Below are 15,351 nucleotides of genomic sequence, written 5' to 3'. Positions count from 1 at the left end.
AGATTTATTTATTTAAGACTAAAGTTAAATATCATAACCCCATCAAATCATTCAGTGTGGGTCATTTATCATAAAAACTTTTATGTCGCCATTACAAATTAGCAGTTTCATTAAGCTGACTGCAAGACTCATGGAATCTAGTGTGCTATTATCTCAGCATGGTTGTAAGTCATTTAATTTTTCCTCAGTTGTCCCAATACAGTTTATTGATACACCCCTGATTTTCTTTTAAGTGGTCAGTACCATTATAATATACTAATTTAAGCATTTTATGTCTGGACTTTCTCTCCATGGGCTAATGCTGTACTTTCATTGATTGATTGATATAATTGACATATATTGTTACATTAGTTTCAGATGTATGACATAATATGATCCAGTATTTGTATGCATTACAGAATGAGTTCCACAATAAGTCTTGTTAACAAACATCACCATACATAGTTACAAAATTTTTTTCTTATGATGAGGATTTTTAAGATTTACTTTATTAGCAACTTTCACATATGCAATACAATATTATTAACTATAGTCACCATTTTGGCATTTAAGCCATTAGTTCTTAATTCCCTGGATTCAAGGTGGCCTTGTGTGTTTCTGCTGACTTTGCCGTCCCTTACAGTGCTTAAGCCTTCAGGGTACATGACTTGGTAGTTCCCTAACCTGTAAAAATAGGATTGGCACTCAGAGCTTTGAATGTTCAGGAAGATAATGATCCTAAGAGCTTTTCTCAGTAGAGCATGTTACAAACTTGATGACTTTTTTTAAAACATCATAACAGATTCCTAAGTTCTGTACAGCTATAATTCATGTTATCTTTTTCCATATCACAACTTCTGAATATTATAGTACAAATCCCAGTATAGTGTATTTTAAAGGGATGTTTAAATTATTTTCCAAAAGTTGTGAGCCCTTGAAACTTAAGGAGTCTTTTCTTTCTTTGTATTTATTGTATTTATTTATGCTTGATAGAAGGGAAGATAGATTTGCTAAGATTCTCCCCCTCCTCTTAGGTATTGTAATGAAATTTGACTTATATAAATTTTGATAATTGAAAACACTTAAGGAACAACTAGGTTGCGATCAGTCTCAGGAAAAGATAGATATTACAAAAAGATATATTAAGAGATTCTTTTGGGGGAAAAAAAAAAGATTCTTTTGGTTCTTTGTTTGCTTTCTGAGTGCTGTTCTGTAATGAAGTTAATAGTAATTTTCTCCTCAGGATTTAGATGGTAATCTCCTTGACTCTTGGGAAGGAGTGAGAGTGCAATGTCTTTGGTGCTTGAGTGACGGGAAGACTGTTCTGGCATCAGATACACACCAGCGAATTCGGGGATATAACTTCGAGGACCTTACAGATAGAAACATGTAAATATACTTTATATCCATTAAACAACAGTTATCTGATTTGTATTAAAAGTGTAGTAGAACTTGCTTCTTCAAAAGAAGAGTTGTTATTTTTATTATGTTTTTGGTTTGATTGGTAATTTGGGTGGATAGTCTAGTGGTGCTTAGTAATTATTAACTCAGATTCTTTTTCTTGATTGAAATATAGTATGTAATAGTGATTACAGACTTAAATGTGTTGTATTTAAGTAATTTGAATGTCTTGATTCTTCGTATGTTGGTTTTGACAAATTGTTTTTTGGTTACAGAGTACAAGAAGATCATCCCATTATGTCTTTTACTATTTCAAAGAATGGCCGATTAGCTTTGTTAAATGTAGCAACTCAGGTAAGTTTATTAACATAATTCTCAGGAAAATTTAGCTTAGTTAAAATTTGTGGGTTTTAGTATATATAAACAAATATTTTTATGAATTCTTAAATTTTAATTTGTGTGTTTGATCCATAAGTTTATAGAGTCAGTTGGAAATTTTTCAGGACATTGGCATTTTGCATAAACAGAAAATGGAAATGTTCATCAGGCAAATACATAGTCACAGATTACTCTTTAAAATTCTTTTATGTTAAGAATAAATACCTATATTCTCCTTTGCTTACAGGGAGTTCATTTATGGGACTTGCAAGACAGAGTTTTAGTAAGAAAGTATCAAGGTGTTACACAAGGGTTTTATACAATTCATTCATGTTTTGGAGGCCATAATGAAGACTTCATCGCAAGTGGCAGTGAAGGTAAATTGTGTCTCTGTTGATTCACAGATATATATAGATGGACTGAAAGTTCTATAATTCTCTGAATTTGTAAAGGTAGTTACGTCTCCAAACAAATTCAAGATGTTAAATCAGAAATCGTGTGAGTCATTTATCCAGTACACTGTTGATTCCCCTTTTCCTGAACTGATTTGAGTCCCTCCCTACTGCCACAGATCCACAGTGCCTGTTGTGGCTGTGTGGAAGTGTGTTTGGTGCATGTGTCAAATCAAGATTCAGTTAAATCATTACTCTTTTGTAGGTATTTTTCTTTTCGTGAGATTTAACGGTTTTCAGATGTTAATAGTATCTTAAAAATCAAGGTTAATTATGTTTTACTTGATCTTGGACAAAATTGACTGTAATTAGATCTTCAGTGGTTCTTTAATGACCGAAGAAAATAATTTAGATTTTCTTTGAGACCATGGGATTCTTATCATCTCAGAAAAGCTCAAATTATGGAATTAACTACTACCTTTTTTAATAACTTACTCTGGTCTAATAACATCAGTATATCAGGCAGGCACGTGCCTCAAGTAGTCTAATTTAAAACATTGTTTAAAATATGCGAGCACAAATAAGTGAGGCAGTATTAAAAGTTGCTGTACATTTTAAGGTAATAGAAACAAATAATGGCAGATTATTGAAAATTTTCTTTCAACACATTTTCTCGAGTACCCACTTCGCTGTTCTAGTACTGTAGCAGCAAATTACTTAAGTCATTTTTTAAAAACTGAATCTAGTTTTCCAAGATAGACCAAGGAACTGGATTATGTTGGTGAACACTTGGTGATGTTCGGTTACTGTGTGAGATGTTTCTATTTTCCCTTTCTTGAAAAAAAAAAACTGATCTCAGTAGAGAAGAGGATCACAAGGTGACACATGAGTTTTTCCTTTGTGTATAAGGTGTATTTAAGGATTGGGACAAAGAGACATTTAGAGATTTAGATTTTTCACGTGAAGCATATGACTTCATTCTTTCTTTCCCCTAAAAATGTCATTCAGATAAGATTAAGAAAAGAGAAGAGTGGCTTGCTAGGTAACAATTGGGAGTTCACTTCTTTCCCATCAAAAAATCTTTTTTATCTGTTAATGTTATTTTCTTCTAGATTTTCCATTGGTTTCTATTTGATATGATTTAAATATCTTAAGCCTTCTATATGCTTTTTAGCTCCTCCTACTCGAAGATCCTTCCCCATGCTCTATTTAATCCTTCTCCTGATGGGGTTTTTTACCCCTCTTAATTATGCCTCACAATCGTGTGTGTGTGTGTCCAACTCTTTGTGACCCCATGGACCATAGCATAGGTTGCCATTTCCTCCTCCAGAGGATCTTCCTGGCTCAGGGATAGAACCCACATCTATTATGTCTCCTGAATTGGCAGGTGGATTCTTTACCAACTGTGACAATCCCCTATACTCTTTCTAAAAATAATACATAGCCTAGAAGTACTTTTAAAAAACATGTATTGCCACTATTATCCCTAGTGATGTCAATCTTTTTTTTTTCCGGCCCAAACTAACTTTAGAACTAAGCCTGATGAATAATGTAATTAAGCCACATTATATTCCATTTAGGGCTAAAAATGAAACATAACTGTGAAGGAAAGAGATTAGGATTCTCATGACTCAGGTGGTTTAGAATGGCTCTAACAATGTTTTCAACACCAAGTGGTTATAGCAAATATGCTATCTCCCAAGATGTCCACAGTAATCCATTCGTTGTTTATTTGTAAGAAATACATTCCAAGAACCTTCCAAACCCCCCAAATCATGAATGTCAATATAAGATAGAGCAATAGGAAGCATTTCCCCCTAAAAGTTACGCCATTACTCCAGCCTTTTCATTGTGCTGATAATAAAGAGAAAAACTTATTTTTTCCTCTGCATTGGCACTGGATTCCTTAAACTGATAAAAGTAAGCAGAACTTGATCATAAGGCCTGTCATTGTGACCTTGACTGCTCAGATCTTTCTTAATTTTTGCTGCATATTCAATAAATATCCTCCTTGGATATGTGTTCACAAAAGCATTTTTCATCCAGATTTCAGTAGGCAGATTTCGGTTGGATTCTCACTTTTCAGGAAAGCCTGTAGTCTTTCTTTGTGGACTTGCTCTGTCCAAGGGGAAGCATAGCTAGTCTGGGCATTTTTTTTTTACTTTTGTTAGTTTTATTTTATTCAAGGAAAATTATTTTTAAAAATGACTGAACAACGAATACCTTCTAGGAAAGATAAATTCAGTACTTCAGTGAGTTCCTTTTAGCTTTCGCTTTCCATACACAAAAAAATGTTCAACAGTGGTTCCAACTTTTTATCTTTGTAAGTTTTGAAACCAGGGCATGTTCTTTTACCACAAGTTGATTACCTGTTCACCACTCTCTGGCAGCACATCCGCTGAAAGTTCCCACATTGATCATGTATGTAACTGAGTGACAGCTCTTCAGATGGGACACTTTTCTAACTCACCCTGGGGTTCTGCCCTCTGTTCAAGAACCATCACTTACATTTAGTTAACTCTTTATGGTAATACATGGTGTTCACTGTGTATTGGACTCTGTTCAAAACATTTCTTCATATACAGACTTAACTTTATCCTCATAATATGATGAGGTAAGTATGACTCCCCGTTTAAAGAAGAAAAGTTGCAGGGGGTGGCAAATGTGCCCAGAGTTACACAGCTGGTCAGGAACACAGGGAGGATGTAGACCAAGTAGTCTGACTCTACAGCCCTTACTCTGAACCACTACTCTGTACTAGACAGTTGTTTCATTTTGTTTTTGAAGATTAGTTTATCCAAAGAAACAAAGTTGTTGGGGGTTTTGGTTTTTATGGGCACTTAATGAGAGTGTAAATAGACTACACACAGTCATATCATGATACAGCTGTAGGACAGCCGGCTAGCCTCTCAAGTAAACACGTGAGCAGGACGTCCCGGATTTCAATCCCAGGTTCACCGTTTACCAGCTGTTAACCATGAGGAGATTGCTTACACTTGCAGTTCATCAGTCACCATCCATAAAAGGGATAAGCACCACCTCCTGATGGTGGTGAAAACTAAATAATATAGTTATTTAGCACCTAAAACATTGTAAGCACTCAATATTTAGCTGTCATCTTAATTGCCATATTTGAATTTGGATACATTGCTTCTCTGTCACCCCTCATTTCCATAGAATTTATCTTCATCCTAGATTTCTTTATATTCAAAGGTCTTCACTGTGATTATACATTATGTATTACAGAATATTGCAGATTCTATGATGACTTGCAAGCTGGTTTGTCATTTTTAACAGGGGGAAAATGTGTATTTTATTAAAATTTAAATGGATTTTTCAAAAAATAATATGTTGAATTATTCACATTGTTTTTGTTGTCCTTTCAAGTCTGATACGTTAAATGTTCTGTAATGAGCAGTAAACTTAAAATCAGTCAATTTTGTTAATCTATTATACTTTCCCAACTTTTTTCTGAATTACTGTTATTCAGATCACAAGGTTTACATCTGGCACAAACGTAGTGAACTGCCAATTGCGGAGCTGACAGGGCACACACGTACAGTCAACTGCGTGAGCTGGAACCCACAGATTCCATCCATGATGGCCAGCGCCTCAGATGACGGCACTGTTAGGATATGGGGACCAGCACCTTTTATAGACCACCAGAATATTGAAGGTAACCGTCATACAGTATTGTGTTTTTTTCCAAATGAAACCTTGCCTTAATTTATCATTAAGTTGTAGCACTTTGGGGCGGTACTTTAAAGTGTAGGATATAATAGATTTTCTCCCTCATTTAAAGATTGTACACTATATCTCACTGCACAGGAGTTTAATTAATCTAATATGCAACAGTATTTTTTTGTTTGTTTTAATGATGACAGTGGTGAGAATACGCAGGAATATGCCACCTCATTTACAGGCAAGTTAGTATTGCCACTTTCAAAATCTTCGTAAAAATCTTCCTTCATTGACAAGAAGTATTTTATACTTCTGTGCTCGTGAAAACTAGCTAGTATATGAAATTTGAACAACTGAGAATGATCTTGCTTATGGTTTTATCCTTACAGATGAGTATCTGTTAATACCATGTAGCACACTAGCATGAACTGTGCATGATGGACAGAGAAAGAGAATGGAACTAGAATTCATCATGTACCTATGTGCCTAGTAACCTGCTAGGCCCTTTATAGACACTGTCTTGCAGAACATCTTTATAGCCCTGTAAGAGAAATGGAGAAGTGTGTTTGTCCTCATTTCTGGAGTGTGAAAACTGAAGCGTGGCAAGACTAGTTAACTTGTAGAGTGCTACCAGGTCTTCAAATCTTAAGTCTGAAAGGTGTTTTCCATTACTTTCAGATACCAGAAAAAAGCCCAAAGCCAGAAAGCTAACAGTTAAGGACATAGCTTAATTGAGCAAGATATGCTAGAAAGAAGAGATAATGAGAAATTTTATGTAAATGACTTACCTGTTCTTTTTTTAGAGCAGAAATATTTAGTTTGCTTAAAAGGGAATAATTTACCTAGAAACAGATAAACAGATTTTTTTGTTCACAGTGTGTCCCACCTAAGTGTTTTTAGTAAGAAAGATGACCAGCTGCTCTCAGTTATGCTCAGAGGAGGAGGGTTGTCAGGGTAGCACGAATGGCTTAAAAGCATGTTTTCTGTGCTTTTATCTGTATGGTACGAACTGTACCAGATCTCACTGGTAGGTGAGGATGTACAGCCAAAGACAAGGGTAAAAAGCATGTAGAGTACACAGCTCAAGAAGTTGGAAAACTACTCTTGAGTTATTCAGAAGCTTCTAGGGCATTTTTGTATTTGTAGATCACTACATGACATGATTTCACTAACATACCTCTGAAATTAGCTAAAAACAAAAATCTTGTATTGATTTCCTGTTGTGTGTGTGTGTTGTCCCTTTTTAGGTTTCAAGGCCTACTCATAGATACTTTAGAGATCTATAACTGAGATTTTATGTGATTTTCAAATTTAATTAGTCATTTTGGAAATTATTTCTTCAAATAAACATTTGATACAAAGAACTAGGAAAAATACTAGGTATATAGTAACAGATTTACCTTGTAAGTAGATTTATTTTAGACGTAGCTTTAAGGATATGTTTGTGCCTCCACTACAGTGGAATAAGAGTTGCAGTGCTATTTGTAATTTAATTATTGTGGATACTCATGGTGGATGAGACCAACTTAGTCCAGTTGTAAGAACTGGGTCAAATTAAGCAATTTTCAGTTGTGCTTTGCAAATAGGTATAGCACTAAAAGATTTTCATTTATACTTACAATGGGAAGACAACTGCTTTGTAACCAGACACTTGGTTCCATGCTTTTTATTAAGGTATCCTCTGAGTTCTTTTTCCCCTGCTCGAAAACATGTTTTCTAATTAATATCTGTTTGGAATAGACATTTGGGAAAAATGTAGATGAAGCTAAGGAAATGGCATTCCAAAACCATATGTATCCTAAGATACTATAAGTCATTTAACTAAAAATACTTAAGTTCCAAAAAAAAGAATCACTGACCTTTTATTATAAGTAGCAATCCATACTACATTTTTTTTTTTTTTTGAGGACTGTATAAAATGGAATAGAATCAAGTACTCATACATGCTACAACATGGATGAACTTTAAAAACAATATGCTATGAAAGAAGCCAGACAAAAAAGAGTACCTACTAGGTTCCATTTATATGAAAGTGTCCCAAATAGGCTAATCTATAGAGAAAGCAGACTAGTAATTGCTTAGGATTGTTGATCGACTTCTAATGGTGATGAAAATGTTTTAAAATTGATTGCCTTGATGGTTGTACAATCCTATGTGAATATGCTAATAAATACTGAATTGTCCAGTTTAAATGGGTGCATTGTAGAGTATGTGAATTATATCAGTAGAGCTGTTAACACATTGTCCTTCCCCCCTCCCCCCGCCACACACACACACACACACAGAGTAGGGTAATATTGCAAAGTTTCAAACTGAACCACTAAAAGAATTCAATATTGGATTGGACAAAAAAGTTTATTTGGATTTTTCTGTAAAATTGGGAAACTGAACAAACTTTTTGGCCAACCCAGTACATAGTTACAGTGCAGTTCTACCTTGGACTGCCAGATGTTCTTTCTTCTCTTCTATTGAAAACTACCATAAAAATGTTTCCACTCTGAGTAACTATTTCAAGATTTCTTTTTAAAGTATAAGATTCCAATATGATTATTCACTTGGGTTCTCCAGTATTCAAAATAATCATGGGTTTAGACTGTAATATGTAGCCTAAGATGTGATAACACAGTTTTAATGATCATGATGAAAATACCAAGAATTTGCCTTGATGTGATTGTTTTTTAATGTTAAGATATTTTGTGATGTCTTGATGCTAATTTCAAAACTTTCTAACTGATAACTTTTTTCTCCCCCTCCCCTCTTCTTCTTTTCCCCCAATACACATTTCATCTTGTCTTCATTCAGAGGAATGCAGTAGCATGGATAGTTGATGGCGAATTTGGAGCAGACGACTTCTGTTTAACTTAAAATTAGTCGTATTTTAATGGCTTGGGATTTGGTGCAAACAAACATGATTGATAGCTGGACTGACATGCTCGTCATGAAAAAAGAACCATTTCTGAAGCCCGATTGGGGCCAAACATTTACACCTTGCTTCATAGTAACCAGTTGAGATGAAGCACGTCGTTAGAACGTTGTTGGACACCATGTTGAATTATCCCCCCATCGGTTGTGAAGAACTGTGCTACATTCAGGCTTACCCATTGAACTCAGTATATATATTTTTTTCCCTCCTGCCTTTTGTCTGGCAGGATACCATTCTTGTTGCTCTTCTGTGTAATGAAGTTTAAATGCTTGTTTGGAAAACTTTATTTAACAGTTTAGAAGGCTTGATAGAAAGAGTGCATTAGTCTGAAGAGTATACATTGGATAGGAAAGAATTTCCTTCTTTTGTTTCTCCAAATCTTTCCGCCTTATTTAGCTTGAGATCTTTGCAGCTTGGTTCATGGATTCTAGCCTTGCCCGTTGCGCAGTATATACTGATCCAGATGATAAACCAGTGAACTATGTCAAAAGCACTCTCAATATTACATTTGACAAAAAGTTTTGTACTTTTCACATAGCTTGTTGCCCCGTAAAAGGGTTAACAGCACAATTTTTTAAAAATAAATTAAGAAGTATTTATAGGATTAAAGTGACTTCATTTGTATACATTTGGAATCTAAACCAGCTAAAAAAGAGTTTCCTTTATGACTTAGATATGCAGTATAACTGATGCTCTTCTGGAATACCACATGAGACATGGTCAGAAACAGTACTTGGAAGGACATTATACAGAAAATTCAGAGTAGTGCTTTGAAGATTTTCCCCCTTTTGTTTTATTCCCGAAGGAACATCAGTACCTGATCTTGAAGAAATTTAAGATTCAAAAAGAGAATTTTTAATTTGTACCAATATGAGAGATCAGTAGTCCGTATAAGTTTTCAACAAAGCTTGTTCCAAGTTGTTCTCAATTTGGGGAATCATTTTGGTGTCATCTAGCAAGAGAGTAGAAATCAGCAGATATAACCACTTTGGAAGTTTATAGTATAACTGAGCTTGTTAGAAGAATTCAGCAGGTTACAAACATACTTAAACTGGGTTTAAAACCTCATAATCATTTCTCTAATTGCCCTTAATATTTTGACATAGGGATACATAAATTTAAAGACTATTTCTCCTCAGTTTTTCGGATATTGCCATACTGAACCTCATTCTAAACTGGTGCTGTGGGTAGTGTCCCTCTCCCCTCCCTGTTTAGTTTAAGGAAAGGTTTCCTTCATGGAAAAGCACTTTTGAGAATTTCACATTTAAAATACGCCAAAAGCCTGATGTTCACATTGTGCTTTTAAAATCCTGTAACAGCTGAGTACAACATACTTAGTCTCCTTTGAAATTCCCTCCCCTTTTCAGTAGAGGATGAATGTGGTGACCATAGCTGTTACATTGAGAAGAGTGGGAATATCTCCAAAATAAGATTCTGGTGAAGAAAAAGTCTTAACGCTGTTTGCTTTTGACCCAGCCAAATCTATATTATTTACCATGAGCAGACTTCTTCAGGATCCACAAAGAAGAGAAGAAAGGCTTGGATGTCAGGAGTTCTTCCTTGGTGGGTGGGATGGGGGTGGGGGGCCTTTAACAGGAGGGTAGCAGGGAGAAATGGTCAAGTCAGGGAAGGGGAGAAGAAAGAAAAACACAAATTGGCCTTAAAATAGCTCGGATTCTCCCAGAAGCTCATAGTAAGAGGAGATGACAGATCGTGGTCAGCAGATTATTTTATCAAATTGGTAATGTAAAAGATTTCTTTAAGCTCCATTTTGCAGAGACCACCACTTAGAGAATCAAGAATTCCTGTTTTGATATTTCTAAGTTAAAATAACTATATGTTACAGTTTATCTGGTACTTCATTTTTCCTAACTAAAATTACTTTTTACTTTAAGCTTGAATAAAATCTTCATTGGTAACTGTATATAATTAAGTGGCAACTTCTGTTTACCTCAGTACAGTTAAATCCATTCATATTTTAAGTGATTCGTGTATACCCTGAAGCCATTAATTACCCCAATCTCTATGGTAACATCACTAACAAAATGTGGGCATAGAAACTCCACAGCTGTTTACAAATTGCATTACAGTGTGCCATGGTACCTTTGTAACATTCACTGGGATTTGTGCCCCTTCAGGGGCAATTTGGCACTCAGAGTCTACTGTCCTTCACCCAACCACCCCTAGATCTGAGTTTTCAGAGTGCTTCTGAAGTACAGTTTAAGAACACTTTAAAAAAGTGGAGGCAAAGTGAGGCACATTTTACAAGAACATAACTCCAATAAAACGGAGTAACAACTATGCAAAGGTTTCTGTAGCAGCTAGGTGAGTTTGTGTTCCAAGTCTGTCTTAATTGGCAGCTTCCTACATATACTGGTACTTGGTGGTGCCAACTTGCTGTAAACGTCTATTTCATGCATGTGCCGTGCAGTGACTGCTAGAAAGGTGAAATAAATGAAGAAACCTAAGACTTTGTGGTACAAAGAACCTGATGACAGGATGGTCCAACTCATAGCTGTCAAGTGAAACCTCTGACTGTGCTGTAGTCTCTCTAGGCTTGAGGTGAGAGTATTTTCAAGCCAGCTGCAAGATACTAACAAATGTATAAACTGAAAAGTACCAATACTTTTTGCACATAGATCAAAATAGAGTGGAGAATTTTGGCTCCAAAAATCAGGTTAGTAGGCTCATTTCCATGTGCTTGAAAATGTTTTTGTTGTTAACCGTTAATCAAGGGCTAGAGCATGTATGAAATTAAATGTCTTTTTCCTCCAAATAACTGGTTATTAATAGTACAGTGTTGGATTTGGGGTTCCTAAAATGGGTGTGTGGGTGGTGAATTAAGAGTAGGGAATTAGCTGGGAGGGAAGACGCCCTCAGTTTTTATTTCTGTATTTTATTAGTGTTCATGCTAGCTACACTTCTGTTACTGGCCAGGTAAATGTTCTATTTAACCAGGTAAGTAGTTTAAACAGAGGAAATTGTGTTTGCAAATGCCCCTACTAATTGGCCCATTTTAGTGGGTGGGAGAACAAAAAGGGATTACCTAACTTTTAACTAAAATAACTTGTCAATATGTTATGAATCTGAAATCACCCTAGCAGTAATTTGGTGATTTTTATTATTAGGAGTGTTGTCCCTGTAGAGTGGCGTTCCATGACATTAATAGAAAACCCTTTTCCCCCACCCCTCCCCATCTTGAAATTCTCTTTTTTAGGTTCCTGCACACAAGAACTGACCCTAACACCTCTGCTCACACTGGTAAATATATCTTAACATCTCTTGAAAGGGAAATATCCATATCAGTTTCTTTCACAGCAGAAGAATGACTACTTTTGAATGGGGAGGAAAGAAGACATTTTTCTTAATATCCTTTTTGTCCCATATCTAAAATGTTTATCTTGATTTTGTTTTACTTTCTCATTTAAATTTTAGCAACGTTTTTGGGGTTGTTCCCGAAAACATTACTTCCATTTCAAAAACCATACCTGATTTAATATAAACTGCTAATTTTAAGAGAAGAGGTGAATTTGCATTTACACTTAGACACTTTCTAAAAACAGGGTGAACTTAATTGAAAATTTTCAGTGTTGTTAAGCTATTGTTATAGTAGCTGCCCTATAGTTGCAAAAACAAAACCCTTCACATCCTTTATCTGCTTAATCCAGATAGCCTGGATTTAATGAAACTAATAATATAAAAATGTGTGTGTGTGTGTTGTATCTGTATGAAAGAGAGAGAGTACTTAAGTCCTAGAAGCAGCTGTTCTGGGTTCTTAGCAATTTTACTGAAAGTCTCATGCACATGTGAAGTGCCCTCTCTGAATTAAGGTTTGGTTAATATTGGTATATTTTTATAAGACTGAAATTGTGTCCCCATCTTTAACTTAAAACCTTTTCATCATCAGGGTCAATGTGCTAAAACTGAATCGGAACATTTTTAGGCACAGGTGGAAAAAATTTTATTGGCTCCTTGAAAATGTGTGTGTGTGGCGAGGGGAATAGATCCACAAAAGCATGTGTGTATTTATAAACCAAGCTGTAGAGATCAAGAAGAGAACTTAAGTGTTGATCTCAAGATTTCCTAAATTGTCAAGATTTACATGGCATTGTGGTGGAACTAGTTAACACTTAGAGCTTTTGGTATGTAATAATTATTTGCTATGGACTGATTAAATGTTTCAAAGGATTGTGTTCTTAAATTTGGGGGGGTTGTTTTTTGTTTTTAACTGCCTCTCAGATTATATTTAGTAGTTTAAATTTTTTTGCTTTATTATTTCATTAAAGCGTAAAAAACTTCAGGTCTCTGGTATATTTATTTTCACTTGTTCTACTAATTATTTACAAAACACCCTTTGTTAACTTTTATTTTATAAATGTGTAGTATATTAAATGTCTTTAAATTTTTGTTCAACTGAAATATGTTAACTTTGATTTGCTTTCCTGGGTTTTTTTTTAAAAATACACCTTTTCCATGTCAGTGCATAGCACTTAACCAATTGTTTGTACTCCCTTTTAATTCAATAAACAGAATGAATAATTAAGTAATTGTAGCTGTGTTAAATCAAATAGCCACTAATCTGAGTGTTTAAATAGTACTTTTTACCTAGAACAATCAGTTTGCTGAATTTGATATCCATAGATTCACCTGGAGTTTTTTAAGTGTCTAACAAAGCCCTCTTAGCCAGTTATCTTTTTAAAGAGCTATTGTATGTAACTATGGATTAATTTAGAAAATCTACAGGAACATTTGCATTTTAAAGGAATCATATGCCATATGTTCAAAAATGTTGTTCAGTCCCCCAGTCGTGTCCGACTCTCTGCACCCCATGGACTCCAGTGCGCCAGGCCTCCCTGTCACTCATCATCTCCTGAAGTTTGTCCAAGCTCATGTCCATTGCATCAGTGATACCAACCAGCTAACTCATCCTCTGATGCCCTCTTCTCCTTCTGCTCTCAATCTTTCCCAGCATCAGGGACTTTTCCAATAATTCGGCTGTTCACAGCAGATAACCAAAATATTGGAGCGTCCGCTTGCATCAGTCCTTCCAGTGAGTATTCAGGGTTGATTTTCCTTAAGATTGAATGGTTTGATCTCCTTGCTGTCCAAGGGACATTGAGGATTCTTCTCTAGCACCACACTTAAAAGGTATCAATTCTTTGGCAGTCTGCCTTGACCTGGGTTCGATCGCTGGGTTGGGAAGATCCCCTGGAAAAGGGAAAGGCTGCCCACTCCAGTATTCTGGCCTGGAGAATTCCATGGACTGTATATAATCCATGGGGTCACAGAGTTGGACACGACTGAGCGACTTTGACTTCATTTCACTTCTTTACAGTCCAGCTCTTGCAGTGAGGGTAACAAATAGATTCAAGAGATTAGATCAAGTTTACCTGAAGAACTACGGGCGGAGGTCCATAATATTATACAGGAGGCAGCGAATAAAACCATCCCAAAGGAAAAAGCAAGAAGGCAAAGTGGTTATCTGAGGAGGCTTTACAAAGAGCTGAACAAAGAAGAGACGCAAAAACAAGGGAAAAAGGAAAGGTATATCCAACTAAACACAGATTTCCAAAGAACAGCACAGAGACAGGAAGGCCTTCTTCAATGAACAGTGTCTAAAACTAGAAGAAAACAACAGAAAGGGGTAGAGATCTCTTCAGGAAAATTGGGAGATACCAAAGGAACATTTCACTCAAAGAGGGGCACAATAAAGGACAGAAATGGTGGAGACCTAGTGGATGCTGAAGAGCTGGAAAGAACACACAGAAGAACTGTACCAAAAAGATCTTAATGAACTGGATTGCTACGATGGTGTGGTCAGTCACACAGTCAGACATTTTGTGCAGCGAAGTCAAGTGGGCCTTAGGAAGCACTGCTGTTAATAAAGCTAGTGGATGCGATGGAGTCCCTAAAGGATGATGCCATCAAGGTGTTGCATTCAATATGTCCACAAATCTGGAAGACCCAGCAGTAGCCACAGGACTGGAAGAGTTTCAAAAATACTACTACATCTGAAATTATGCAGTTAGGCAGTGGAAATGCTGACAAGGGGTGAAAATACATTTCCAATTTGAAATTAAAATTTATTTCGTAACAGATATATAGTTCTTTAAAGATCTCCTTGGAGAACACGTTCAATATATACAAACCTATGCAGTACACTTGTATTTATGAAAATGAAAACAAAGTGCCCATCAGTGAATTACTACAGAAGTAGGCTTTATGATTTTTACTGCTAAGAACGACGTTCTGCACAGTAGAAGGAAGTTCAAATGTGGAAAATCTGTATTTAGCAGGCAGTGAGTGGAGAGTCAGCTTAGGATAGCAGACCCACTGGTGAGGCAGAGAGAGTAGTGCTTCCACACGCTGCTCCCCTCTTCAAAGGTATGGTTGCCACTTGCTCTGATCAACAGGCAAGAGGAACTTTTTCTACTTGAGTCTTTAAATATACAGCTACACTTGGTGGATTTAGCTTAGTCAGATTATTCCTCTTTATTTTTTATTTATATATATTTTTCTCTCTCTTTAAAGCTTCATGCCAGATCCCAGCAGGTATAGAAAACTTCCCAACCTTAATAAATCTGACAGTAGAGTTGT

General features: G+C 35.9%; 1 protein-coding gene across 3 annotated transcripts in view; it reads left to right on the top strand.

Moving 5' to 3' along the window:
- Nucleotides 1–13,054, top strand: part of WDR26 (WD repeat domain 26) — a 40,183-nt gene extending 27,129 nt beyond the window's left edge. For 2 of the 3 annotated variants that reach the window (XM_005216853.4, XM_005216854.5), the window contains exons 10-14: nt 1,223–1,368; nt 1,656–1,734; nt 2,006–2,135; nt 5,641–5,826; nt 8,634–13,054. In XM_005216853.4, coding sequence (XP_005216910.1) covers nt 1,223–1,368; nt 1,656–1,734; nt 2,006–2,135; nt 5,641–5,826; nt 8,634–8,659 — 567 coding nt within the window. In that variant the 3' untranslated portion in view covers nt 8,660–13,054. 3 annotated transcript variants of the gene reach the window in all.
- Nucleotides 13,055–15,351: the final 2,297 nt, after the last annotated feature.

This window comes from Bos taurus, chromosome 16, assembly GCF_002263795.3.
Source record: "Bos taurus isolate L1 Dominette 01449 registration number 42190680 breed Hereford chromosome 16, ARS-UCD2.0, whole genome shotgun sequence".
NCBI classification, from domain to species: domain Eukaryota; kingdom Metazoa; phylum Chordata; class Mammalia; order Artiodactyla; family Bovidae; genus Bos; species Bos taurus.
This window is presented reverse-complemented; position numbering and strand designations above follow the sequence as displayed.